The 27,271-nt window shown below is 40.3% G+C and overlaps 1 protein-coding gene and 1 non-coding gene across 3 annotated transcripts; both read left to right on the top strand.

The window, feature by feature from the left end:
• Positions 1 to 27: 27 nt before the first annotated feature.
• Ptcd3 (pentatricopeptide repeat domain 3) lies at positions 28 to 27,271 on the top strand. Of its 2 annotated transcripts, XM_032906364.1 has the most exons (24): positions 28 to 176; positions 1,752 to 1,804; positions 1,906 to 1,942; positions 4,393 to 4,438; positions 5,872 to 5,940; positions 6,403 to 6,507; positions 8,290 to 8,413; positions 9,690 to 9,805; positions 11,120 to 11,175; positions 12,373 to 12,460; positions 13,254 to 13,314; positions 13,750 to 13,835; positions 14,594 to 14,738; positions 15,425 to 15,475; positions 18,377 to 18,466; positions 18,700 to 18,728; positions 19,582 to 19,688; positions 22,506 to 22,584; positions 22,687 to 22,777; positions 23,371 to 23,456; positions 24,465 to 24,613; positions 25,669 to 25,710; positions 26,228 to 26,386; positions 26,668 to 27,271. In XM_032906364.1, the coding sequence occupies exons 1-24, from the start codon at positions 73 to 75 to the stop codon at positions 26,753 to 26,755; spliced, it is 2,061 nt and encodes a 686-aa protein (XP_032762255.1). In that variant the 5' UTR covers positions 28 to 72; the 3' UTR covers positions 26,756 to 27,271. The 2 variants fall into 2 exon arrangements, with proteins under 2 accessions (XP_032762255.1, XP_032762256.1); XM_032906365.1 differs by lacking the exons at positions 25,669 to 25,710; positions 26,228 to 26,386; positions 26,668 to 27,271 and adding an exon at positions 25,211 to 25,662.
• On the top strand, positions 25,233 to 25,369 carry LOC116904786. The gene has a single exon (XR_004388450.1). It is a non-coding gene; the product is annotated as a small nucleolar RNA SNORD94 (small nucleolar RNA).

Here is a 27,271-nt window from a genome sequence, read left to right as displayed (position 1 = left end):
TTCCACGCCAGCCCCGCCCCTCGACCCTGTAGGCGGAGGGCGTTCCCAACGTGCTCTGCGAGGAGTCCAAAGATGGCGGCGGTAGCGGCTGCTCGCCGTTTGCCCTTTCGCAGCGGTCTTGTCTTGCTGCGGACCACTCGGGAAACGGGTGTGTATGAACCGAAGCTCTGTTGCAGGTAAGAAGACCTGGAGTAAGTTCCGTCTTGCATTTCCCTGAGAGTCGTGAAGTAGGTGAGATGCAAAGGTATTTGCATGCTGCAGGCCCCGCGCTCTCAAGGGTAACACGAGGTAGCGGCGAGTATTGAGTATTGTTTCAGGAGATTTTTGTTGGTTGACTGTAGTACGATATAGAATTAAAATTGCCCTTTAAACTAGGGCCCTGTTCTCGTGAAGTTTACATTCCCCTGAGTGCCTCTACAAACCCCTACACAAATTTCTTTAACCTCCCTCCCATATTCATTTTAACTATGCCAAAAGGAAAGGGCAAATAGATCTTTCCTAAATAAAGGACAGGCTATTACCATCGTGGACTGAATATTATGAGAAACTTAAGCTGAGAAGATTAGGCTTTAGTAAAAGCAGAAAAGCCTTAAAAACGTCTGACCACAGCCTTTCCATCTTGTGATAATTACAGCTGAGGACATAATGTAATTTCTTTTTACATCCTTCATACAGTGGCCTGGTGGAAGTATGAGAGGCATTTAGAGGTAGTGTAAACTCAAAACCCAATTTTATTTATTTTTGTATATTGATCCAAAAACTTCATATGAGCTAATTACACACTACTACTGAGTTAAAACTTCATATGAGCTAATTACACACTACTACTGAGTTAAAATCATCTACCCAATAAAAACTTATGCTTAGTGTTATATTCAGTTGGCTGATAGTAGACAAATCTTTAGGGTGAATTTTAAGTAGTAATAACTGTCTGAAAGAACTGTAGGGAAAACTGGAAGGAGAAAACCAGCTCCACAAAGTTGCTGTGTGGCCATGTAGGTACAATCACACAAAATAATAAAAGCTTTTTAAAAATAGGTAAAATGATACCTTAATCTTTGTGGATTTTATTTTAGGATATTAAGTGTGAAGTTATCCATGAATATGATATTCTGAAACTTAGTCATGAACCAGTATTTCTATTCTGCACAAAAATAATTTTTGAGGTTCTGAGATCATAGTGGTTAAAAGACTTAGGTTGTTAGTATATTGTTAATTATTAAAAGTAGTGGACTATAATAAAGCCATGAGTGATCTTAGCTTTGTTCTGATTGCTTTAAGTGAGGTAGGCTTTTGCTTTCTGGGTAGTGTCTAATAAAAACAACTCAACCTGAATTGATTCAACTCAGGTTCATTTCTCTGTATTTCAAACGAGCTGTTCAGATTGTTCCAATGCTATTGAATTTTCCCTTTTTAACCTGGATTGTTCGGTAACGAGATTACATGTTTAAATCTGTTTAAATCATGTTTAAGACTGTAGCTTAGTGATCCAGAGCTTGCCTAGTATAGTTGAGGCTCTGGTTTGATTTCTAACATCAGAAAGCAGTGAATTAATCAATCTTGACTGCCTGTTATATATGCATTGAACATGCTGTTTTGACAGTATCTTCCCAGTACATGTTGATGTTAGGTATACAGCCTAGTCTGTTTGACCCACAGTAATTAGAAAATGGGGCTCAAAATGTATATGTGCAGGTAGAGATGAGCTCTGAGCAGTACTAACATTAGGATTTGTTTTGTTTTTAATGCAGATTTTATCCTGGAAGTGAATCCCTCCCAAAGGTTGAAGGAACAGATATAACAGGTATTTTTAAAACTATGGAAAATAGAATTTTTTTAAATGAAAAGGCATTGTATTTCTTTGTGTTATTAGAAAACTGATTATGTTCATTTTTTCTCTGCAAGGGATTGAAGAAATAGTCATTCCAAAAAAGAAAACATGGTGAGTATTTTGCTATTTATTTAGCAAGTGGTTGGATGTTTATTGTAAATGAAACATAAGGATTTAAACAGTGCCTAGCACATAGACAAATACTATGTTGGCTGTTACTTGTGATACACTTTTATGTGTAAACTATACATTTAGTTTATAATTGAACTATTAGGTATACTTTTTGTGTAATACTTTTGATTTTAGTGGCTATATAATATCATTATATAAATATCATTAGATTCATTTGTTTCCCTTGCACAAGGGGAGGAAGAGTGGCTAGCCAAGGTACCAAACTCCTTTAGTCTCAGCACACAAGAGGCAGCGGATGGGATCTCTGCATTTAAGGACAAGTCTATCTAATGAGTTCATATGTTAACGCCCTGTCTTTAAACAAGAATAGGGATAATGGACCACTGGAGCTAAGAGTAGGGACTTGGTTAGCTGTGAATTCTGCATTCTCACATACTGCCCTCTGACAACCTTTATACCCAGACAACTACAAGAAATACAACAGGAGGAATACTCTAATTGTCACCTGCCTGTGTTGTATCTCATAGTCCTATATGTATGCAGTTTTACCCATATAGCTAGTCAGAATTTAGGTATATATTGAGTGTTGTTTTGTAGTGCATACTCCTGTAATCTCAGCACTTGAGGCAGAAGTTGGAGGCTTGTCACAAGATCCAGGCAGCCAGCTGTTTATTAAAACTGCCCTTTCCTATTGGTAGATCTTGTGAGATTGTGCGGGAAGGGTGCAGGAAGGCAGAATGTAATGTGATCGTTGATTATGGTGGTAGTTCAGGAGGGCCTGGGGGAAATGTTAGGAAACAAGAAATGGCATTGGTCAGCAAGTCAAGGCATTTTAAAAATTCAGTTTATAAGCTAAGGATGGTTAGTTGGGGGGATGGTTTAGGGGAAAAAAGGTAACTTGAAAATTACACAAAAAAAGTGTCAAATTTGTGTGGACTGCAACCTACTTTGTTCACATATTTCTTGCCTTTTATTTGTGCAGCAATACCTTTACCACCCCACCCACCCCACAAAAAGAAATAGTGTAGGGTGGTTATTGAACCCTGGTGTGGAGCCTCTGTTTCTAGGCTTAGTATATGTATTTTTAGACTACAAATGCCTTTTGTCATTTAAAGCTGTGATCAGATCTCACAGTGCCACAGAAAATGAATAGATTTTAGTTGTTGTGGATTTCCTTGAGAATGATATGGTGAAGGCAGGGAATGAAGTTAGTTTAGATTATGAGGTAACTTTAAGAGGGCAAAAAGCCTACCTAGGATTTATACCAGAAATACAATTTAAAACCTTCCAGATTAGCAAAGAGTGAAAACATGTGCTTAGAAGTATTTGTTGATGGAAGAGCAAATTTGAATAATGATTTGGACAGAAATAGGATCAGAATTAAGATCATGTTAATATCTTACTGGCTAGCCACTCGGAAGGAACATTTGCATATATACCCAAAGAGCTTGAGAGCACTCTCAGTTGAACCAGCTAGATACCCATCTTTGAGTGAACACATAGTAGAAATAACATGCTATCTATAACATTTAAAAACATTCCTTACATCTGCATAGTCACAAGGACAGTAGAAACTTCTGTAAACATGTTCCAAGTGACAACAAGTTGATTGTTTTTGTTTTGTTTTAGTCTGCTTATGCTTAAAATTATCTGTAAAAGTCCCTGGGAATGGAGGGTTGATAGTGAACTTGCCTTGAACAGTTGAAGCCTTGGATTCACTTCTAATACTGCCTGAAACTGGGTGTCCTGGTGCATGCCTGTCCTATCACTAAGAGGACCAGAAGTGTAAGGTCATCCTCGGCAACACATGGAGTTTCAGGCCAGCCTAGACTACATAAAACCCTGTCTCAAAGAGAAATTTTATTCTGGAGATAAGAAAATCATGGTGGGTAGGATCACAGTATGCATCAGACACCATAGTAAGGATGCAAGCAAGTCACTGCAGAAACTGCTTGAGTTGTTCCAGGGTAGAGGCAAGAGTCTGGATGTTAGCAAGAGTCCAGAGAGCTGCTCTAAGAATGCGTAAGGAAGTGGGTTGAAGGAAGTCAGCAAGGTAGACTTACGGGCAGAGAGAGAAGAAATTGCTTTTCTTGGGTATGGTATTAGAGACCAGTTAGAGTACATATGAAGCAAAGGGAAGGAGGAATGTGTACCTGTCAAAAGAAACAGGATTTTGGTGCAGAGGGTCTACCCCACAAGAACTCTAAGCTCCATTCTCTAGTTCTTGATTAGAGTCTAGCCCTGAAGTCCAGGTGGTCTCAAACCTTCAATCCAACCTCTTCCTCCCTTTGAGAAATAAGTCCTGGCCCTGGGTGAGAGCTGAACTGTCTGTCTTGATTTATGCCCAGTGTCCTATGAGAATAGACTGACGTGTTTATTTTGTAAGTATTTTAATCTTGATAAAGGCTGACCTGTGGTTCTAATTCTAGGGATAAAGTGGCCATTCTTCAAGCACTTGCATCCACAGTAACCAGGGTAAGTAGGCTTTTCAAGGTTAATAATACATTCAATGTTATAGCTCTTTATTCATAATTAAGCTGTTGTGCATCTAGAAATTTTTTTAAAAGATAATTCAATCCCTACTTTTGGAAAATGGGAAAACAGGTTTTATAGTGACCAGCATAGGGCTGGCTAGAGTGTGATGCCCATGTAGTGTTTTTGCAGCATACTGATAGTTGTGTGTTTGTTTGTTTTGCTTGCTCTCTATAATATAGTTCTGGCTGTCCTGGTACTTGCTATGTAGATCAGGCTGGCCTTGTGCTCAAAGATCCTCTTGTCTCTGCCTCCCAAGTCTTAGGATTTTTTACAGGTGTGCACTATGGGGCCCAGCTCATACTAATCATTTTTATCACTGGAAAAGCTTCTTAAAATATGTTTCTAAAAATAACATGAAGTAATTAATTAGTTAATAAAAAAAGAGGTGCTTGTTTCTAAGGGATTCGGGAACCATGTCTTTGTCTTTGTACAGACTCTGAGACATGGGTATTTCCTGCTGGTGGTAATACATTGGTCAAAATATAGATCCTTGGATAGGTGCGGTAGAACATGCTTTTAATCCCAGTCTGATCTACATTATGGGTATAGGATAGATCAAAAAAATCCCAAAGCTCTGAGGTCAGTTGTCCACATAGAAGGCCCTAATGGGAGGATAGGTCTCCAAGAGTCACACACACAGTTCTGAGTAGCATTTCAGATGCCTATTTACAGACAAATGAACTGCTCAACAACTGTCCACTGATTCATTGGAGGCAAGATTTCAGCCAATTCAAGAGCTCAGCTGAAAGGCTAGTTTAACTAGCCAGTATTCTGGGAATCTCTTGTCCCTGCGTTGTGAGCGCTAGAGTTATAGGAGTGCTGGCATACCCATCCCATACTTAGGACTCATGCTTGTTTGGCAAGTGCTGTATCTGTTTAGATATTCCCAAGCCCCCGGAGAAGGAACTATCAAGTAAAGTTGCACATGGGTGCATAGTGACTGTGCAGTGAAAGAAATCTTATTGCAAGAAACCGCTGGGGGGAGCAGTTAATTCATGGGTCCTTAACTAGAGTTTAAAGCAGTGATAGTCCTGACAACAGACTGAAATCCTACGAAATAGGCTGAGGAATTAGCACAGTGATAAAATGCTTACTAATTAATGTGTGAGACCCTGGGTTCTATCCTAGAACCAAGAGAAGAAAAAAACCTTTTAAGATGGAGCTATGGGGGTTTGTACTTAACAACTCTGTGTTGTGCAAAAGTTGGGGGAAAGTCTTACTGATATGTGTGTTTTCTTTTTATATGTGCAGGCATATGACCATATTCCTACATGCATATATACTGTCTAAAACTTTATTTACAGAACTTGTGATCATTCAAGCTTAGAGGATTTTAGTGAAAATCTAACAAGATGTATGTGCCTTTTCCACAGGATCCTACAGCTGCACCTTATGTGTTTCAGGATGACCCTTACCTCATACCAACCTCTGCGATGGAGTCTGTGAGTACTAGTGTGTCACTTTTCTAGTGACTTTTAAAAGCCTTACTGGTTTGTGTAAGGATATATAAGTAGCTAAATTATTAAAATAAAATAAGAAACCTTGGAAAGCTTACAAATACTGACAAATTGTTAGATTCTGAATCTTAATTTTATCAAAAAATATTTAAGTATTCTGAAAATGATTTTGGTTTAGTTTTTGTTGCTTTTTTAATATTAAGGTCTTGACTGACACTTAAGCAAACCATATGTGTCTGTAGTGTATTATATATAAAACATGACCTGAAATTAATGGCATACTCAGAAATGAGATCTGTGAAGTACTATAGCTTGATTTGTAATTGGGAGTTCTTGTATTATTGTGTTTTTTCTGGTAGAAAGGGAGCAATTTTTGCTGAAGGTGTAGTTTTGCTTAAGTCTAAATTATTATATGTTAAGCGCTAATTTGTATTTTTTCTTATGTAGCGTTCGTTTTTATTGGCAAAGAAATCTGGAGAGACTGCAGCAAAGTTTATTATTAATTCACATCCCAAATATTTCCAAAAGGATATAGCTGAGCCTCATATACCGGTAAGGAGAGGTGATTGTGTCTTTTCCATAGTACTGTGAATACAAATTAAATCTCACTTCCACCGCTGATTTAGCCATTTTAGTGCCTAGGATATTGGAGTGAGAACCTTTGCTAACCTTTTAAAATTGCTTTTGTGTGTGAATCTTCTCTGTGAGAGTTCCTTTTCAGGGACCTCTAGTGGCTTCTAGCATTTCCTTATAAATGTTGTCTTTATAAAGGCGCCATGCTCCATTTTTCTCTTTACAGTCTGCACTTTCTGTTTTGGTCATTTTTGCACTCTGTTGGTGTTGTGTGTCTTGCCCACATTCTTCTTCTTGGGGCTTGAGGCCATATTTCTGACACCCCTTGGTCCAGGCATTGTGGTCCAGGTGTCTGTAGAGTGTCCGCCCAGCAGCCACTGCAGTCAGTTAAACAGTATGAGTGAGAAATGCCTTCCTCAGCCCCTCATCCTGCCTGCAGCTTCTCCCTTCCCCTTTCTTCCGCAAACTCAAACCCACACAAACCTCTTCTACTGCAGTTTCTGTGACAGACCAGCAAGCCAGGACAGTTGTGTAGTAGGAATATTAGAACGGTGATAGTTGGAGAATGCTCATTTGTTGGCCCACCACTCACCCTTTTGGCCGGCAGTGCTCCTATGCTTGGCTTCCGCGTCACTTGTTGGAAGCCTTCTGGGGTCTCCTACCTTGGAGGTGGTGTCATTTTACACTGTACTGTGATTGACTGTCTCTGTTTCTGGGGTTTTGTGTTGGTGATAGACCATAGAACCTCCTGTAAGCTCTCTGTCATTAGTTAATACCCTGTGTGGATTGATTTTCCTGCTATGACAAAATACCTGACAAGCAATTTAATGAAGAAGGAAAGTTTTAGTTCAGCTTAGAGTTTAAGGAAATACAGCCCATCATGGTAGGGAAAGCATCTTAGCAAGAGCAGCAAGTAACTAGTCACAGTATAACAGAAGTGGGAGCAGAAGCCATGCATCCTAGTGGTTAGCTCACGTTCTCTTTATATGCAGTCCAGAACCTGTGTGGAATGATCTCAGTCACACTTAGAATGCTTCTTTCCACCTCAGTTAACTGACCTAGGGAATTCCTCACAGGCCGGTCCAGAGACTTGTCTTTTTGGTTATTCTTGAATTTCAACTTAGCATTAACTGTCATCAGAATAGGAGTGCTTGGAAGGTAGAGCACCCCCTTTAAAAAAAAAAAAAAAAGAAAAGAAATCTCAGAATCCCTAATGCCTAGCTCAGTACTTGGAGTAAAGTTGTTCCCTTTTGAAATGTATTTGAAAAATTAGTAAATGAAGTAAAATCAAAACACCTGGAAGCAAAGTATTTAGCTCAACCTCAGGTTAAGACCCTTGGTTGGGGTGTTGGGGATTTAGCTCAGTGGTAGAGCACTTGCCTAGCAAGGGCAAGGTCCTGGGTTCGGTCCCCAGCTCCGAAAAAAAAAAAAGAAGAGAAAAAAAAAGACCCTTGGTTGGAAATAGGGAGTGAATATTTATGTTCGAACGTTCTTAAATTTCCATCAAGTCAGTAGCTGCTAAACAGTGTTCTGCCTTTCCAGGCTGTAGACGTTTACTGGCCTTTCTCGTTCTTACCTGGATATTTTGGTTTAGGTTTTGTGCTAAGCTGTTTATGTTCAGATGCAAGTGTAATGCGGTGCAGGAAACAGGATCTGGAACCAACTGCCAGTTTACTTGGGTCTCTGGATGCTAACAGCGTCAGTAGTGTTACCCTGCTACCCTGGACTGTTTGTAGTCATTCACTTCTCCTGTTGTTCTAGTGCTTAATGCCCGAGTACTTGGAGCCTCGGATTGAAGGTGTGAGTGAAGCTGCCCTGAAGGAACGAGTCAAACTCAAAAGAGTCAAAGCTTCAGTGGACATTTTTGACCAGCTCTTGCAAGCAGGTGACTCATTTCAGTCAGAGCCCCTCTTGGAATATGGGTCATTTTATAAGGCCCACTTAACTATGAATAAAAATAGCAAATAGTGCTTACTCTGCTTGATGGCGACGTTTGTGATTTCAGTGGTATAATACCATAATTCATATTCTGCTCCATCTTCACCCTGAAATTATAAGTGAGGTAGAACTGCGGGTTATTACTTGCTTTTGTCCTGTGTATTCTGGCAAAGGAAGTACATGGCCTCTGTTTATGTGTGAGGGTTTTGTTTGCGTGTATATCTGCATCATTTGTGGGCCTAGTTTCAGGGGAGGCCAGAAGAGGACCTGTGATCTTCCTTAACTGCACTGTCTTCAGACAAAGAAGAAGGCATCGGATCCCATTACAGATGGTAGTGAGCCACCATGTGGTTGCTGGGATTTGAACTCAGGACTCCTGGAAGAGCAGTCAGTGCTCTTAACCACTGAGCCATCTCTCCAGCTCCTTAACTGCACTTATTTTATCCCTGTTGTGAGTGCTGGGAAGCAAACCAAGTCCTATGGAAGAGCAAGCAGCAAGTGCTCTTAACTACTGAACTGAGCATCTATCTTTTCAGCCCCAGAGAAATGTTTTAAAAGAAAGACTTGTTCAGTGGAGATCAGGGACTTGGATGTTGATAGGGTTCTGCCTCACTTAGTAATCTAGAAAAGACCATGTAATTTTTCTGAGCATCTAACTAATGTCCTTTTGTGTTTTGCATTAGATCTGGATGACTTTATTAATAAGTATAATTCTAGGTAACATGACTGATAAGCTACTATAAATAAAGATGTGATCTCTTCAAAGTCAGCTGTTATCATTAAATTTTAGGAGTCTACACTGCTGTTAAGTGAATTAGAATAAAAATTTTGCTAAGCATAAAAGAAACAAACTTGCTTATAGAACCCAAAACTACCAGCCCAGGGATGGCACCACTGACAATGGGCTGGCCCTTCCCCCTTGATCACTAATTGAGAAAATACCTTACAGCTGGATCTCATGGAGGTATTTCCTCAGGGGAGGCTCCTTTTCTCTGTGATAACTCCAGCTTATGTCAAGTTGACACACAAAAAACAGCCATTACAGGGGAAACTGGGACAGAATCAGCAGAAAGCCATCATACATTCTATGTGCTAATTGGTGATATGGTAGTAGGCATTGAGTATGCAGCCAATAAGCCACCAGTAGTAGAGAAGAAGGGAGGAATTTCAACAGGCTTTGGTTGTTGGATGTTTAAACATTTGTTTTTTTCTCCTAACCACAGGAACCACAGTCTCTCTTGAAACAACTAATAGTCTTTTGGATTTATTGTGTTACTATGGTGATCAAGAGCCCCCAGCTGACTATCCTTTTCAACAAACCGAACATTTGGAAAACTTGGTAAAAAAAAAAAAAAAAAAAAATTTAAAAGTTGGCTTTTTGTTTCTACAATAATGTTTTCTCAGTGGGTTAGGGTTCTGTGCCATGTGTCATAGTAATAAAAGGTTCTATTCTGATGTGGCACCGTGGCCTTCTGTAAGCACAATGGAGACACATGAACACTTGTTTTCCATTCATTTTTATTTAGTATGTATTACCCAAAATAGTGTGTTTTATTAGTACATTTTCATACATGTATGTAGTGTATTTTAACCATACTCCCTCTTCCTCCTTTCCCTCTTCCTCCTTTCCCCCTCCTTTCTTTTCTCTCTTCTTCCTTTCTCTCTTCCTCCTTTCCCTCTTCCTCCTTTCCCCCTCCTTTCTCTCTTCCTCCTTTCCCTCTTCCTCCTTTCCCCCTCCTCCTTTCCCTCCTGCCTTCCCTCCTTTCCCAGTGGTCTTTTTCATCTTTCCAAATTATCCCTTTCTACTTTGTGTTTAAGATGTATATGTTTTAGAGGATGATACATGTGAGAAAAAGCAAGCAACTCTTTTTTTTTTTCTTTAATCTATAAGTAATCTCTAGTTCCATTTTCTTACAAATGACATAATTTTCATCTTTATAGCCGAATAGAACATTAGTGAGCTTTTTAGGGAGAGGTAAACCTAGGCTCTCCATATGGTAGGCAAGTACTGAATTGTGAAACCATCTCTACTCCCTACACTTTTTTGGTTGGTGTTTTTTGTTTTGGAATTTTTTTGTTGTTTGTTTTGTATTTTGAACCAAAGTCTCTCTGTGCCCTGGCTGTCCTGGCATTCACTCTGTAGACCATGTTGATCTAAGAGATCTGATTACCTCTGCCTTTCAAGTACTGGGATTAAAGGTGTACCTCACCAATGCCCTGCCCTATTTTTTTGTTTGTTTGTTTGGTTGGTTGGTTTTTGAAATAATTATCTTGCTAATTAAGTTGCTTGGACTAGCCCTAAATTCAAATTCTACATGCTTTGGTCTCCTAAGTAGCTGGCTTGTAGGCTCTATTTTTAGGCCTAGCTATGCATAACTGGGTATGCTGGCTTACACTTTTAATCCCAGCACAGAGGTGGAAGGCAGATCTCTTGAGTTTGAGGCCAGCCTGGTCAGATTTTAGATGTGACTTGCTTTCCTCAGTGTGCACTAATTCCACATTAAATGTATTAACTGTGGGTGTGAACATATTGGGGGGTTTTCTTTGCCTTTTGATAATCTGTTATTTCCTTTAGGTTTTTGAATTTCCTTTTCTGATTTTTTAAGTAGCTTTCAAGCAAGTGTTTTTTTACCCTGTATCTCATCTGTTCTAGGAAGAGGCTGCCGAGGAAAACAACCAAACACCCAGGATGGAGTCTGGTCTTTGGAAGTATGTTAAATATGAAACCCTGGGTTATGGGAACTTTACAGTACATGAAAAATATGCTGCCGTGTCTTCTGGAGTTGCCATCCTATAAAATGTTCTAAAATAGAAACTTTTCCATTTTACATATATATTCCACAATCTGCCTTTGTATACTTATATTTTATACCTTTTGTCTTTTGTTTTGTTTCATGAGACAGAGACTCTCTGTAGTCTTGGTTGTCCGGGAGCTCACTATGTAGAAGTGGCCAGCATCAAACTCGCAAAGATCCTTGTGCCTCCTGAGTGCTGGGTTAAAAGTGGGTGCCACTGTACCTGGCTTCTTGGCTACTGCCTTTATGTAAGATCCCAGGCCATCCTCCAGTGTGGGCCATTCCTGCCTCTGCCTGGGACTGGTACAAGCAGTGCACAGCAGCACTTGCGGCTTAGACTACTTTTTATAGGTTGTTACCGCCTGCCAGTGTACAAAACTCCACTCAGGGTTTGACCTGGATGACCTTTTTGTCATTTTTCATCTGTGTGTAGTTTAATGAGTAGTGCTACCCTGGGATGTAGATTCCCTAACTAATTCTGAAAGATTTGATTGCATGTATAGAGGAGAAAGGCTACCATTATACTGGTTTAGAGAGATGGCTCAGTAGTTAAGAGAATTTCCTATTCTCACTGAGATTCCAAGTTCTGTTCCCAGCATCTTATATGTAATTCCAGCTCTGGGAGATGTGACCTCCATGGGCACTGGCACACACATAGACTTTGTAGTAAAATCTTAGCTGATATCCTAGGGTGTTCAGTATTCAGGAACATTTACACAAGACAGGTACCATTTTCTTACCCTCTAGTAAAGAGGCAAAACTGCTTATGCTAGAACATATGCAAGACTTGGGAGCAAGGCCACCTTGGGGAATTTGTTTCAAAGTATAAGAAGTGGGACAGAGAAACAGCCTCTGCTGTGTATCTTGTTCTTTGTGTTTGACCTGGGTATTTCTTAGATGTTAATAACCACTTTCTGGTCATTCCCGGCCATGGGCCTGAGAGCTGTGAATGTGTAGACAACTTGAGATCTTTAACATATTTTGAGGTGATAACCTGTTACACTCTGGGTCAGAGGACAGTTGTGTACATTGCCTAAAACATTGCCAGAAAGTGGTGGCACTCACTAGTTTTCTCTGTGCCTCTGGTTGATGTTTATTCTCATGTTTCTAGAGCACAAAACAATGCCGAGAGAATCTTCGCTCTGATGCCAGAGAAAAATGCACGCTCCTACTGCACGATGATCCGAGGGATGGTGAAGGTACCTTCCTTTATTTCTGTCTTGAAGGTCCATTGAGTTTGTTCTTTTCACCCCTATTCTATCAGGGTTGTAAAATGCCTGGGATCATGAGGGTGTACATAATGTGATATTTGGGGGGCAATTTTAAGCAAGATATCTGTTTGCTTCATGCATTTTTCAGTAAACATAATAGGAAATGGTTATACTTTTTGAGACAGATTCTGTGTAACCTTTAACTGGCTGGACTAGCAGACAAGGCTTAAACTCACGCAAATCTGCCTGCTTGCCTCATTGCAGGTGCTCCACAATACCTGGCCAAAAAAAAACCTTTTTTTTCTTTTTTCAGACATGCTCTCCGAAATTGCCTGTACTGCCCTCTTAAGTTTATACCAGGGTGTGGATGGGTGAGTGGGTGTTGGGTTTTTTTGGAGCCAGACTTCCTACAGGCATTGTGAGCCTCCTAGCATGGGTATGGGATTGAGAACTCCAGTCTTTTGGATTGAGCACCAAACTGTCTTAAGGACTGAACCCCGAGCTCCCCAAGTGAGGGAGCAGAGGGCTTGTTGGAAGCTTTCCTGTGTGTTGGAAGATGTCCGAGTGTATTGTCTTCCCCATTTCTACCCATCAGATGTGAGTAACCTGTCTCTGCCTCATCCTCAGTTGTGACAACTGAAACTGTCTCTAGGCATTGCTAGTGCCTCTGGAAGAAATGCACTGCACTGAGCTACAAGCTTCCTGAGAATAGGAGCCTTCTGTTGTGTGCTCACGTTCCCAGTTGGGGAGACTTTGCTGATGTTCGCTTTTTCCTCTCCAGCACCGAGCTTATGCACAGGCGTTGAACTTGTACACTGAGTTATTAAATAACAGACTTAGTGGTAAGTTTAAGGACATTTCTCTAACACAGTGGTTCTCAACTTTCCTGATGCTGAGACCCTTTAATACAGTTCCTCATGTTGGGGTGACCTCCAACCCTTAAAACCCAGATTTTCATTGCTACTTCATATCTGCAATTTTGCTACTGTTTTGGATCTTAATGTAATATCTGATATGTAACCCCCAAAGGTCATGACTCACACTGGCTGGGAACTGCTGCTCTTCCCAAGATTTCAGTGAGAGCTTTAGATTTTGCTCCAGTCTGGGGTAGGGGGGGTGCTGATGTCGTGCTCATGACTAAAATGGGAGTGGAGAACTAGTTCTAAAGGCCTTACTGAGATTGACTAAGACACCAAGACTGACCAATTTCTTATTTTCAGTTTTTGTGAGGTGAATTTTCAACCTCAAATTTTGTTAAAGTACTTTTCCTTTTACAGCTGATGTATACACATTTAATGCATTGATTGAAGCAAAAACACTCATTCCCAATGAGAAATTTGAGGAAAAATGGAATGATATATTGGTAAGCGACAACCTTCTTTATCTTGTAGCTACCTTTTACTAATAAAGATTAATTTAGCACTTTTGTGGCAGTCATTGCTCTCATGGAACAACTGCTCAGTGCCTGCCTTCCAGGAGGAAAGAAAGTATTGATTCATCAGTCACCATATAGCAAGAATTCAGAGAGCGCTGGAAGAGTTCACTGTAATTATTTATAATACTGGCCAGAGATGACAAATTGAAAACACCAGAAAGGGTTTTGGGCGAAATTTAAAGGTAGAATGTTTTTATACCGTAGTGATCTGTTCTTAAGTTATTTTATGTCTGTTTTGTCTCAGTGTGAGAGAAGATTGCAGATAGACACATGGTTCCTAGGGGTGGATGATAGAGTGGAGAGACAGGCTCCTTGACCCCGTGACAGTGTTAGGCCCTGGAGGGTGGGACTGCTGGCTCTGCGCAGGCAGTACTTAGCCATGGGTTTTGCTTTTTCTGGTTTTCTTTAAGAAAAGGCCTCACTGTGAAGCCCTTAGTGGCCTAGACCTTGATATGTAAGCCAGGCCTGCTTTGAACCCACAGAGATCTTTTGTTTCTGACTCTCAGTTGCTGGATTAAAGATGTGGGCCACTGACCAGGCTGTTTGTTCACTAAAACATGTAGTTTTTAATTGGGAGTATAGGTGTTAATGTGTTTTACATTTAGCCACAGAATAAAGTTCTCTTAACAGTTTTGGCAAATTACCTTGGAGTAAAGACATGTGTTTCCTGTTCTGGATTCACCCAGGATCTACTAAGACATATGGTTGCACAGAAGGTGAAGCCAAACCTGCAGACGTTTAACACAACGCTGAAATGTCTCCGCAAGTTTCACTCACTTGGAAGGCTACCGGCCTTACAGATACTACGTGAAATGAAACATATTGGAATAGGTAAGGAATCCACCCTGAAGATGAGTTGCTGAGGTGGCCACTAGGCTAGGCCACAAAAGCAGGAAATGTTTTCCTCCTTACCATCCTTACCTGTTAGGGTTTCTTACTGCATACGTAATCAAGTGCAGTTAGCCCTTTGTATCTGTTGTGTCTATCTCAGCATTCAACCCCAGATAAAACTGTCAGGAAAAATAATTGTAAACACTTTTTGGTCATTAATTCCTAAATCATACAAGAAGTATTTCTCTAGCCTTTATAGCATATCAGATGTTACAGGTGGTCTAGAAATGCTTTCAAGTGTACATTAGGGTGTGTGTGGGTTACATGCAGATATGTCACCATATTATATGAGGACTCGAGCTTATGAATAGCCAGGCCTCAGTGGGATGTTTGGTTTCCATCCCCATGGATACCAAGTGAAAGCTGTCTGCTGTGATGGGAGTGCCTTATACTTGAATTCTTTACAGGAAGTACAATGTTACTTTAACATTTGAAAGACATTTTTTTCTGTAACTTTTGATCTTGATGGAAATCGATTGCTTTGTTAGCCAGCTTTAAATTCCAGGACATTTTTCTAGCATGATTAGATACTCTAACCCAAATTGTATGCTAACATGTTACAGATATTTCAGTAATTATCTGTTTTTACTATCTTTTTCCCACCTTTTTCTACTTGGTAATTTGAGAACCCTCACTTGCAACTTACCATCATATCATTCACCTCTTTTACCCGCGAGGTATGTATAACCTTACACTTACTTTGATTTATGTGTACATTGACCCTCTCTACCGAGTTGTTAAGCTGTTGCTCTTTATATGAATTAAGAATAGAGAATTAGCTGGGCGTAGTGGTCCCTACACTCAAGACGGGGAGGCAAATGGATCTCTGAGTTCAAGGATAGCCAAGGCTACATTAAACCATGTTTTCAGGAAGGAAAAAAAAAAAAAAAAAAAAAAAAGAGTTCAGAGGCCAGAAAGATGGCTCGGGGGTTAAGAACACTGACACTTCTTCCAGAAGACCAGGTTCAATTCCCAGCATCCACATAGCTTAAAATCATCTATAACTCCAGTCACAGGGATCCAAAGCTGCTTCTGATCTCCAGGGGCCCCAGACATGCATAAGCATGAATACAGACCAAAAAAAAACCAAAACAAAACAAAAAAAACCCCATACACATGAAAGACAAATTAATAATACTTTAAAAAAAAGAATTCAACCCTCCATGGTGTTGCGTGCCTGTAACCCTGTACCAGCCCGTAGGAGGCAGAAGCAGAATCGAGGTGAGAGACATGCATGACTCCAACTTTTAGTATTTCTAAAACATAAGGAAATTCACACACTAGCATTTACAATTTGAGCAACAGGTTAATCTTGAGGGTAGTACCCTTGATTGCAATATAAAATACAAACCTAGAGAGGGCTGTAAAGTGTACTATATCATTCTTGCACTACAAAAAATAGGCAAGGTGGGTTGTAGTTAAGGGTTCCTTTTGGTCTTTAGAACTGTGCTGTCCAGTATATTATAACTTAGTAACCATAAGTAAGTAGGTAGTTTGAGTGTATTTTTAAAAAAATCTTAACATTAAGCCTTACAGCCCTATTCTTTGCGGTATAAGAGTCAAACTATCATTAGGCTTGGCAGCGATTGCCCTTCTGCAACCCCGAGCTATCTCAGTGCCCACAATGTGCCCTTTCTACGCTCCTGCCAGTCATCTTCCTCTCAGTGATACCTCTTCTCTCGTGTCTCATATATGAACATATGCATCTGTGTAATCTAAATAGTATTTGAAAGAGAAGTGGAATAACTTTATTTAATATGATTATCTCCAATTCTGTTTTCCTACAAATGAGACTTAACTGTTGCTCCATCATGTGTTTCAGACCTGGTGGCAGTTGTCTATAATCACAGAATTTAAGAAGTCAGAGCAAGCGTGTCAGATGTTTTCCAGGCCAGCGAATGGTACATGAGTCTCAGAAAAGGGGATAGAGGGGAGCTAGGAAGATAGGTCAATCTTAAAATGCTTGTTGCACAATCTAAAAACTATAGACTAAAAACGGGTATAGTAACACACACTTAGTCCGAGCAGAAACAGGTAGATCCTTCCCCTTTGTGCAATCCAACTGAGCCCCTTTTTCCCTCACTTGCTCTTGTCATTGCATTTTAACAAAGCACCAAGACAGACCCTTTTTCAAGAAGGCTGGTGGTTCAATGGGCTGAGGTACTTGCCTTGCAAACCTTGAGAACTTGGATTCCAGAACCAATGTAAAGCGAAACTAGATAGTGGGCATCTAATCTGGTGTCCTGCAGTGAGGTGAGAGGAAGCAACTAGGGAATCCTAGAAGCAGCTCACAGGTAAACCTCTGATTCATGATCTTCCTACTTTAGTGTTAGGATTAATAAACATTTGCCACATATACTGTGCTACTGGGGTCCCTTACAGAGAGTTCTTGCCTGTGCCATTGTTTTGAATTGTCATCCCTTTGGTGCTCTCTCTCTAGCAGTTTCAGTGCTAGGTCTTACATTATAGTCTATGACTCATTTTTGAATGATTTTTATACACTGTGTGTGTGTGTGTGTGTGTGTGTGTGTGTGTGTGTGTGTGTGTGTGTGTGTGTGTGTGTGTGTGTGTGTGTGTAAATAGAATTTTGAGAGCCAAAGAGATGGCTTAAGTCAATGATTCTTAACCTTCTTAATGCTGCAACCCTATAATACAGTTCTTCATATTGTGGTGACCCCAACCATAAAATTACTTTTGTTGCCACTTCATGACTGGAATTTTGGTGGTTATGTATTGTTATGTAAATATCTGATATGCATCCGCTATGAAAGATGTTTGACAAGGGGTTTCGACCCACAGATTGAGAGCCACTAGTTTAATGGTTACGAGAACTTGATGATCTTCTAGAGGGCATAGTTTTGCTCCACAAGCTTACCTGCCAGGTTGTGGGGATCTGGTATACTCTTCTAGACTTTGGGAACACCTATTCGCATATGGTAGACATTCTCATGAATCAGTGGATCTCAACCTAGGAGTCGTATATCAGATATCCTGCGTATCAAATACTTGCATTACCATTCATAACAGCAAAATTACAATTTTGAAGTAGCAACAAAGTAATTGCCCTGTTAGTATTCAGTTGTCTTTTTAAAACCCAGTAGTTATTTTGCTGTGTAGCATAGTGTCTTAAACTTGCTATGTAGCTCAGCTCTGATTCGTGGTTTTCCTACCTTAATTTAGTTGGGATTAATAAGTATATATGGCTTCTAAGAAGCACCCCATCCACTAAATCTGCAGTTGGGTTTGGTCTTGGCTTCCTTATCTGACTTGACTTTAAAAGAACACAGATACCAATAAATAGTTAAGTGTTGGTTTGGGATAGGGGGTGTTGGTATTTGTCCCATTCCAAAGAAGTTTGAGCTTCTTAAGAGGTGGTAAGGGTGGAGTCTAAATGGAACACAAGGAAGGACAGGGCTTTGTGCTATAGCACGATGTTGGCCCTGCTCAGCTTTCTGCCAGGTCTTAGGCTACAGATGGAGGCAACAGATGAGGAGGTCTTTGTAACTTAGGGCTGTGAAGTCGGTAGTGCTTGTAGATGTGGACTCCTGATGAAAGCCCTTTGCCTTGCTTTTCTGCAGGTAGCTCTATAAAAATACCATCCCTTATCATCTATGATATCATGAATGAATTAGAGGGAAGAACATTTTCTCCACAGGACCTGGATGATGGTAGGTACAGAAATTGTCTCTCCTCCGTCCCGCACCCGCCTGCTAACAAAGGGTGGTTTGCCTGAATGCCATTAGAGGTCTTGTGTTAAGAGCAATGTTTATTTAGCTAAGAAGCAATATTTGGGTTAAACATTCTGTAAAAGCCAAGGGTGTCTGTAGCTTGTTAATGTTATTGATATGAAAATAATGTTACATCCACACCAACCAAATCTCTTGTGAACTTTGGTTTTCAGATAAATTTTTCCAGTCGGCCATGACTGTGGTAAGTGCCACTTTATTACTTTAGTTTTCCCTGCTCCGAAGGCTCCCCTCTATTTCCATGGTTGCCTATAACTGCGCTTCTGTGTGTCTCCTCTGATTGTGTCTTTGCTTCTACTCTTTTTTTCTCTACAATCTATATCCTATCTCTATTAGAATATTCTTTGCCTGTTTTGATTAAATTTTCAGAATATTTTTCCCATTAACCTTGTAAAGTGGTGGAAATAGATGTTTGTTTTCATTTTGTCGTCATCACAGTAGAAATCTCATGTCTTGAGGATGAATAGAGAGCATCCTGTTGGCAGAGGATAGTTGTGTGGCCGCCTGGTGCCTGTCCTCGAGCGTTCATGTAGCCAGCCACTCAGATGCTTTACAGGAGATGGGGCATGTCAAGGCTGCTTCTTGAAGCTGCCTGTCTCATGGAGATTTTGACAGTACAGTGGTAGAATTGCTAATAGAAAATTTTGTCTTAAATTTCATAAACCTAGGGTTTACTTTACCCATCAATTCCTTAATTTTCTGCTGTTATCAGTAAATTGGATCTAGTGTTGAGAGTTTTGGTTTTTTGTTTTTTTTTTTTTTTTTAAGATTTATTATTTTATATGAGAACAATGTAACTGTCTTCAGACACACCAGAAGAGGGCATCAAATCCCATTACAGATGGTTGTGAGCCACACCACGTGGTTGCTGGGAATTGAACTCAGGACCTCTGGAGGAGCAGTCAGTGATCTTAACTGCTGAGCCATTTCACCAGCCCTAGTGTTAAGAATTTATACAAAGAAAAAAACATACGTTTTTCACTCTGTTGAGCTACTGGCTTATAAGAATGGGTAATATATTAATTGCAAATTTTCAGTGTTCATCTCTCAGAGATTTAGAGCTTGCTTACCAATTACATGGTCTTTTAAACACGGGAGACAACCGGAAACTGATTGGACCTGATTCTCAGCGTAAAGCATATTAGTAAGTATGTTGCTCATATTTTGAAAGATTTATTATATGTGTGCTTGTCTGTGTGTGTGTATGCACACACCTGTGCATGTATGTGAAAGTCAGAAGAGGGTTCCGAGAACTCTCCATCATTCCCTACCTGTTCCTCTAGAGCAGATCTATTCCTGAACCTGGGGCTTGTGTCTCAGCTCGTCTGGAAGCCCAGCCAGCCTCCCATCTCTGTCCTGCTTTGGAGGTGCCTATAAGCACTTGCCTAGTTTGTTACATAGTTGCCAGGATCCAAACTCTAGTCCTGATTTTGGACCAAGGGCTCCTAACTCTTGAGCCATCTTTCTAGCTCTCTTCTTTCAGTTTAATTGCTAGATTCTGCAGTGGGAAGATCTTAAAAGACCAGCTCTAGTCTTAGGTACATGTAATTGAACACTTGGAGATGAAAGCGGTGGGACTGAGGAGATGGCTCCATGGGTAAAGTGTGAGCATGAGTTCTTAGGTTTGGGTCCCCAGCCTCCACTGGTGGTATGTGTCTGTAACCCCACAATGAAGCAGGAAGTAGAAATAAGTAGATCTGTTGAAGACCAGCTCTAGTGATTCAAGGAAGGGGTGTGGGGCTGGCAACAGTATAAAGTAGGCACATGCTCACACACTTGGTGGTGAAGCAAGCTCCAACAACAACTTCACACATACGTACACACACAAGTACACAGATATACATTCATACATTGGGTGGATGGAGCAAAGCATAATGGCAGATGGACCCACAGTGGGCAGGTGAGCTTCCTAGAGATTGGGACTTTACATTTTACACAGCTGCAGTGGCTGTACCTCAGCTTTCGTGTACAGATTACTTCTTCCTGCTGCCATGCATTGTCATCTTTGTCGCTGCTGTATTCCTCATCCATCCATCCTGGTGTGGTTGCCTCTTAGGACAGCCCACTCTGTCAGGCAACTTTCCTGTAGATCAATATGAAGTTGAAGTTTCAAAAAATAAGATTGTTTAGATAAACTAATGATTTTACAGATTTCCTGATTTGACTTAAATAGTATTAGGAAGTTAGGGTAGTTGATAGAAAGTTTAAGATGGTTTAAGTTGTTTTGCCAGAAAGATGTAATAAAGTTAGAACTAAGAGTAGAATGTGTACCTTCCTTTGTAGAATAGTGAGGGCTACATATGTTAGAAAAGGAATACAGTGAGTTTTCATGCATTACAAGCACCAGTTGTATTTGGAAAGGAAAAATAGGCTTGGAACAAGTTAACTATCAGAACATTCTAGGTTGGGTGTGAGTTTTGGGATCTTGTGATCTAGGGATGTAGCCATAGGTTTCGGTGTACACTATGAAAAGACGGGGTTATGGATAAAGAGTAAATAATTGTTATGAATATAAGGGTAGAGAAGAGATGATCAGCTAGTTTAGCTGAACAAGACATAAGATAGATGCTCTTTCTTGCAATGTACAAATTGTTGTCAGCTAAGCATAAGAAAGAACTTGGCTACTATGGGCTGGATTGCTTAAACTTTGTTAATTAGTAATAAAAGAATTATTGCCTTGGGGTTGTGGTGAGAGAGAAAAATGGGGAATGTTTAGTTAAATATGAATTTCAAAAGAATAATACATAATCCTATTGTAATTTCCTTTTGTGTAATGATTTTAAGTCTGTTTTTGAGGAATGTTTTTGTGGTGATTGTTTTTAGACATGATGTAACTTGTGACTATGAAGTTTTTCTTACATAAAGAACTTTGTCTTAGAAAGTATAAAAAGGCTAAGAGAAAAAATAAAGTTGTTGGAGTCAGCTCATTGGAGTTTGCTCCATCCAAATTATGTATATGTGTGTATATATGGAGCTTGTTCAAGCCTGCTTGTTGAAGCTTGCTCCATCCACAAAGTGTGTGTGTGTGTGTGAGTGTGAGTGTATGTATGTATGTAAATGTGTATGAATACACGAAATATATGAATGTATGTATGTATATATTAATGCATGTGTAAAGTTGTTGGAGCTTGTTTCATCCACCAGGTATGTGAGTCAATAACCCCCATCCCCTCCTTGGACCTCTGAACACATTGTTGGAGCTAATCGTTGACAGTGATCACAGGGGCTCAGTAACCATTCAGGGTGGACACAACAGTGTCAGTAAGATGATGGAGAGGCAGTGAGGAGGACATCTGAGACACAACTCCCTCTCATACATGCACCTGTATAAGCAGGCACACCTGTGTACATATATGCAAACAAAACATTGCAAAGTAGCAGTAATATTATGACTAGTCTCTTATGTGTACATAGAGATTTTTTTTTCTTCGTTATACTTTATGCCTTATATGTGAGGGCTGTTTTTGTGTGTGTCCAGGTCTTTGCTTCCCTCATTGAGTACTCTGAATACAAATGTTATTTGAGCTAACTTCTAAAGGATCTGAGAGTAAGTACTGAGTAGGCAGCCCAAATAGTCCAGCTGAGGATCAAAGATCTCAGTGGAGAAATTAAGGAGTTATCACTTTCTTGGTCAATCATTGGCTGTTCTGACTTGAAATTATAAATATATATATATATATATATATTTTTTTTTTTTTTTTGAGTGCACATGCCACAGCAATGAGGAGGGTGGTGTCAAATGACAACTTTGTAGAGTAAGTTCTCTCCTGCCTTTATCATGTGTGTTCCAGGGATGGTACTCAAGTTGCCAGGCTTATGTGGTAAAGTACCTTTACCCATCTCACTGACCCAAAGTCGTCAACTTTAAAAATTTATGATTTAATACATTAATAATGCTACTGAAATTTCACTAATCATACCTTATTGTTACACATAGACTAAACACAGTTTCTCTCCACAGTTCGAAGTTTTTCAGTTTGATTTGTTCACTGGAACAAATTGATGTCACCCTGAAGTGGTATAAGGACCTGATACCTTCAGTAAGAAACTTCATTGCTCATCTTCTGTCTTTGTAGATGAACATGTGAGGATGTCTTTTCTGATGGATGCTTTAAAATCATGTTTGTATTTCTTTCCATCAGGTATTTCTTCCCCACTCCCAAATATTCATAGGTCTTCTTCAAGCAGTGGATGTGGCCAATAGGTTAGAAATGGTTCCTCAGATTTGGAAAGGTTGGTGACAAGTTTGTGCTATTTTACTTCAGTGACTGGTGATTAACACATTTACATTTTTAAGACTGAAAGCCTCCAGGGGTTGGGGATTTAGCTCAGTGGTACAGCGCTTGCCTAGCAAGCACAAGGCCCCTGGGTTCGTCCCCAGTTCGAAAAAAGAAAAAAAAAAAGACTGAAAGCCTCCAGCCTCCATTCTTGGTGGAAGTTAGTGCCATTTGTTAAGGTCAAACTTCTTACAGCCATCGCTCAGGTTACATTGGATGAGTACATGTGTGGAAAATAAAGATTGTTTTGATATCAGTGCCTGAGAAATCAGTACAGTGCCGTACCTAGGCTGTGTCATACACTGACTACAAGCAGTTCTTTTTGATTGGCATTTGGCAACAAGTCCCACTATGTAGCTCTGATTGTCCTGGTACTCATTTTGTAGGCAAGCCTCTGCCTCCCAGAGCAGTGGAATTAAAGTTTTCTTTAATTCTAATAATTCTAATTCTAACCCCACCAGAAGATAAAAGTCAGTAATAGATAAAAGTTCACCAGATGTTTTGCATTTGGGTTGTCACTGTTATTTATTTATTTATTTTTGCTTTAAGATAGTAAAGAATATGGCCATACTTTTCGAGGTGCCCTAAGAGAAGAAGTGTTGATGCTCATGGCCAGGGATAAACATTCACCAGAGGTAAGGCTGGCTTGAGCTCAAGTTTCACCATTATCATTAGATGTGTACTGACCTATGTATTTGTTCTACTGCTTTATCTTCTTGAGGTCCTTGTGGGATGTTCCATATACAAATGTAGGTTTAGGGTAAACACGTATACCAATCTTAGTGTTAACCTCATTCCTCTAGTTCAAGGTGGACAACAGGAACAGAGTTGTAACAATGAATGCCAGGTAATTTTAATAATGATTATTGCATGGGCTAGAGAGATGACACGTGGGAAAAGCGCTTGCTGTTCTTCCAGAGGACCAGGTGTCAGCTCCCAGTACTCCCATCAGGCACTCAAAACATCTGCACTCAGATGCTCTTGCATATGCAAAAGTACGGAAAATATGAGCTGGGGAGGTGGCTCAGTGGTTAAGAGCAACTTGTTCTTCATAGTAGCTGGGTTAGATTCCCAGCACCCACGTGGAGGTTCACGACTGTCTGCCTCCACTTCAGGGAAACTCGCCTCTGCAGGCATCAGACACACATAATGCACATGCAGGCGAAATACTCATACATATAAAGTTTTCTTTTTTATGTATTAGAATTTATTATTGTTACTATTATTATTATTATTATTATTATTATTATTATTATTATTATTACTACTACTACTACTACTACTACTACTACTACCTGGAAAGATATGTCAGAGATGTGTCAGTGAATAAAGGTGCTTTCTACCAAGTCTGATGACCTTAGTAAGTTCTTTTCCTGGGTCCTACCTGGAAGGAGAGAACCCGCCACAAGCTGTCCTCTGACCTCAATACATGGGCTCTGGCACACTTATGTGCACATGTATACACACAGTCAATAAATTAAAACAACTTATGTTTGATGAATTTCAAACATGCAGTTAATTGCACTATCCCAGAACAGGTGAAGGCTTTTTACTGAATTTCTCGTTTGCTGTGCATGTGATAGTTCTTGGTTTTAAACTGTCAGACCAACTAAACAGTTCTGCTGACTCTTAGATCCTCTCAGCTTCAGGTTGCATTTGCTGATTGTGCTGCTGATATCAAATCCACATACGAAAACCAGGATGCCCGGCAGACAGCTCTTGATTGGCCAGCCAACCCTTTACATTATATAGCCTTCCTTTTTTTAAGAGGGGGCAGAACCCAGGAAGCCTGGTGAGTATGTTTCCAGTGTAAACTAACAGTTCCTAGAGCTGAAACCTTTACTTGGGTTGATAGGTGAATATTCTCTACAAACCTGAATATAGACGAGGTTCTTAGTAGACACTTGGAAATATCAGTTAAACAAGAAATTTGCTAAGACCATGATGTTTGGTGCACTTGAGAAGAGGGTACTCAAGTGAGCTGAGAGTTCTCTCCATTCCACACCTTTTGGCTTTCTGTGTCTTACTGGAAAGAAACTCAGCCTCTTTCTTCTGCCCCTGTGGTTCTGAGGGATGAGAGAAGCACACCTTTGGAAATGCAATGCAAGTGCCCTCATCACCATCCCTAACCTAAAATGTGGCGTGAGGACCTTAGATTTCTGGCAACTGGTATTTTCAGAAACAAGGTTGTTTTTGGTTTGAGCCACTATTCTACTTGTGTTTTACCAGCACTTCACTAATATACTAAGTCTAGGGTTTCATAAGTGGAGACCTTACTCATTTTCCCAAAATTAGAGACATCAAGATTATCACATATTCTCTCTCTCTCTCTCTCTCTCTCTCTCTCTCTCTCTCTCGCTCGCTCGCTCGCTCGCTTGCTCATGGTCAGGGAGGTTGACCACACTATGAAGCAGGCTGTGATGATTGGCGCAGGGGTACGGACCTCAGCTGAGTCATGGGAGCTGAATGTATGTGCTCTGCCTCTGTCTTGCATGTGGCAAGCTGTTGGCATTCACATACATGAGACTGTTGCCTTAATCTGAGCCTGTTCTTCATAATGGAGTTTTGGAGCAGACTGACTCACAGTTCAAGAGGAGTAGGCTATGCCCATGCCACTACCTCTTATCTGCACAGTGTAGGGTATAACTAGCATTTCTAAATTGGCCACATCTCAGATTTACCTGTTGAATTTGTATACAAAGATTGGTATCTAGTGGAGCCCACAGGAATTCAGAAAGTTTAGATAGGTACTTGTAGTCACGTAGCTTCTGATCCTGAGAAAAGGATAGCTTTGTCTAGTTGCTACTTGTATTTCTGTCAGCAGTCATGTTTGCTCTTCTTCCATAGGAAAATGTTGACACTTTTCAAAAAGCATAATAAGATTCCCAGGTAAGTCGAGACTCGGAGGCCTTACCTGATACAGGCTTTGCCTCTCGGGTGCATGGTTGAAATTTCTTCACGTGCCTAAACCACGGCTTTTGAGGGCTCTTTGGTTAGACAGGCAAGCAGATACCATTCAGGATATCCTAACCAGGTCTTTTTTCTGTTCAGTGATCATTTTGTGATTGGGAGGAGGAATATAGAATGTTATCCTCTATCTTTTGTCCAAGGTTAATGAGAATTTGACTAATATATTCTGAGTCTTGCCTATAAATATTTGACTAAAAGTTAAGTTGGATGCACTGGAGAAATGGCTCACTTTGGTTTTCCCTAAGGTGTAGTTCTCAGTGCCCACATGGAGGCTCACAAGCATTTCTAACTCAATTCCAGGGGAGCCGACACTGGCCTCTGTGGGCATTGCACACATATTGTTGCCCCTATATAAATGAAGACACTTGAATATGTAAGTCTGTAATAGAAAAAAATGTGAGTTGGGGACTGTTCCATTTTGCTTTCTTTTACACAGAAATGAGTTGCTGGAGGAATTTATGGACACAGCAAAAGCATCCAGTAGCACTACTCTGGCCATTGAGGTTGTCAAGCTGGCAAGTGCCTTTAGCTTGCCTATTAGTGAGAGCCTTGCCCAAAGAGTAATGATGGATTTCACAGTTGACCCAGAGCAAAAGTAAGTCTGCTTGTCTCCTTTTCTGGTGCTTACAGCTTTTTCTCCAGCTTCCTTTTCTCCAGCTTCCTTACAAAAGCCGGGGTTTGGTGATGTTTATAGCCTCTGTTATAGGTTTCATTGTAAACATTTGGCTGTTGAAATTTTTCTTTGTTCTCATAATAGTTCAGTGAAGTTTTGGGATCCCTTTTCTGCTTTCAAAACTGCTATGACTGTGTGATCAGAGATGCCAAACACTCCTGATCCTGTGAGCTTAAGTGTGATATCATTTCTCTTCCTTACAGAGAAGCCCTGAGTAACCTCACTGCACTGAACAGTAGTGATGGAGAAAGCAGCAGTGACAGTGACAGTGACATCAGTGAAAACAAATGAAAGGAAGAAGTGGCTCACAATAGCTGCTGGAATGTTAGAAGTGGTAAAATACACAGATACAGGGCTGGCATCTAATAGAAGTTCCTTTGTATTACACTGGCCTAAACACAAGACCACTTGGAAATGCGGGGGGCGGGGGGGATGTTCATTTGCAGTACCGCAAAGATGCACATCTGGCCAATTTTTTGCCAAGACAGCAACAAGCACTGTGAAGTCTGACTTTTGGGGAACAAATCCCACATACTGCAGACCTTCCTCATTCCTACTACACCCATCATGTTAGAACCCACAGGCCTTTGCTGCCTACCTTCTCTGTGCAGTTTAACTGACGAGAGACAATAGTTTAAACTGGTTTTCATGAAGATGCCTACTTACTGTTGAGTTGATCATATCCCAGTTTGGGGAGTACTTAAAAAGATGGATGGTCTTAGGACTAATTAAATCAGAAGCAAGCTACTGGTTTTGGCTGCCCAAATGGTAAAATCATTAAATAAAGCAATTGTGTTATTCTTATAA

This window comes from Rattus rattus, chromosome 6 (assembly GCF_011064425.1).
Source record: "Rattus rattus isolate New Zealand chromosome 6, Rrattus_CSIRO_v1, whole genome shotgun sequence".
In the NCBI taxonomy this organism is placed as follows: domain Eukaryota; kingdom Metazoa; phylum Chordata; class Mammalia; order Rodentia; family Muridae; genus Rattus; species Rattus rattus.
Note: the sequence above shows the minus strand (reverse complement) of the source record. Positions and strands in the feature narration are given on the sequence as shown.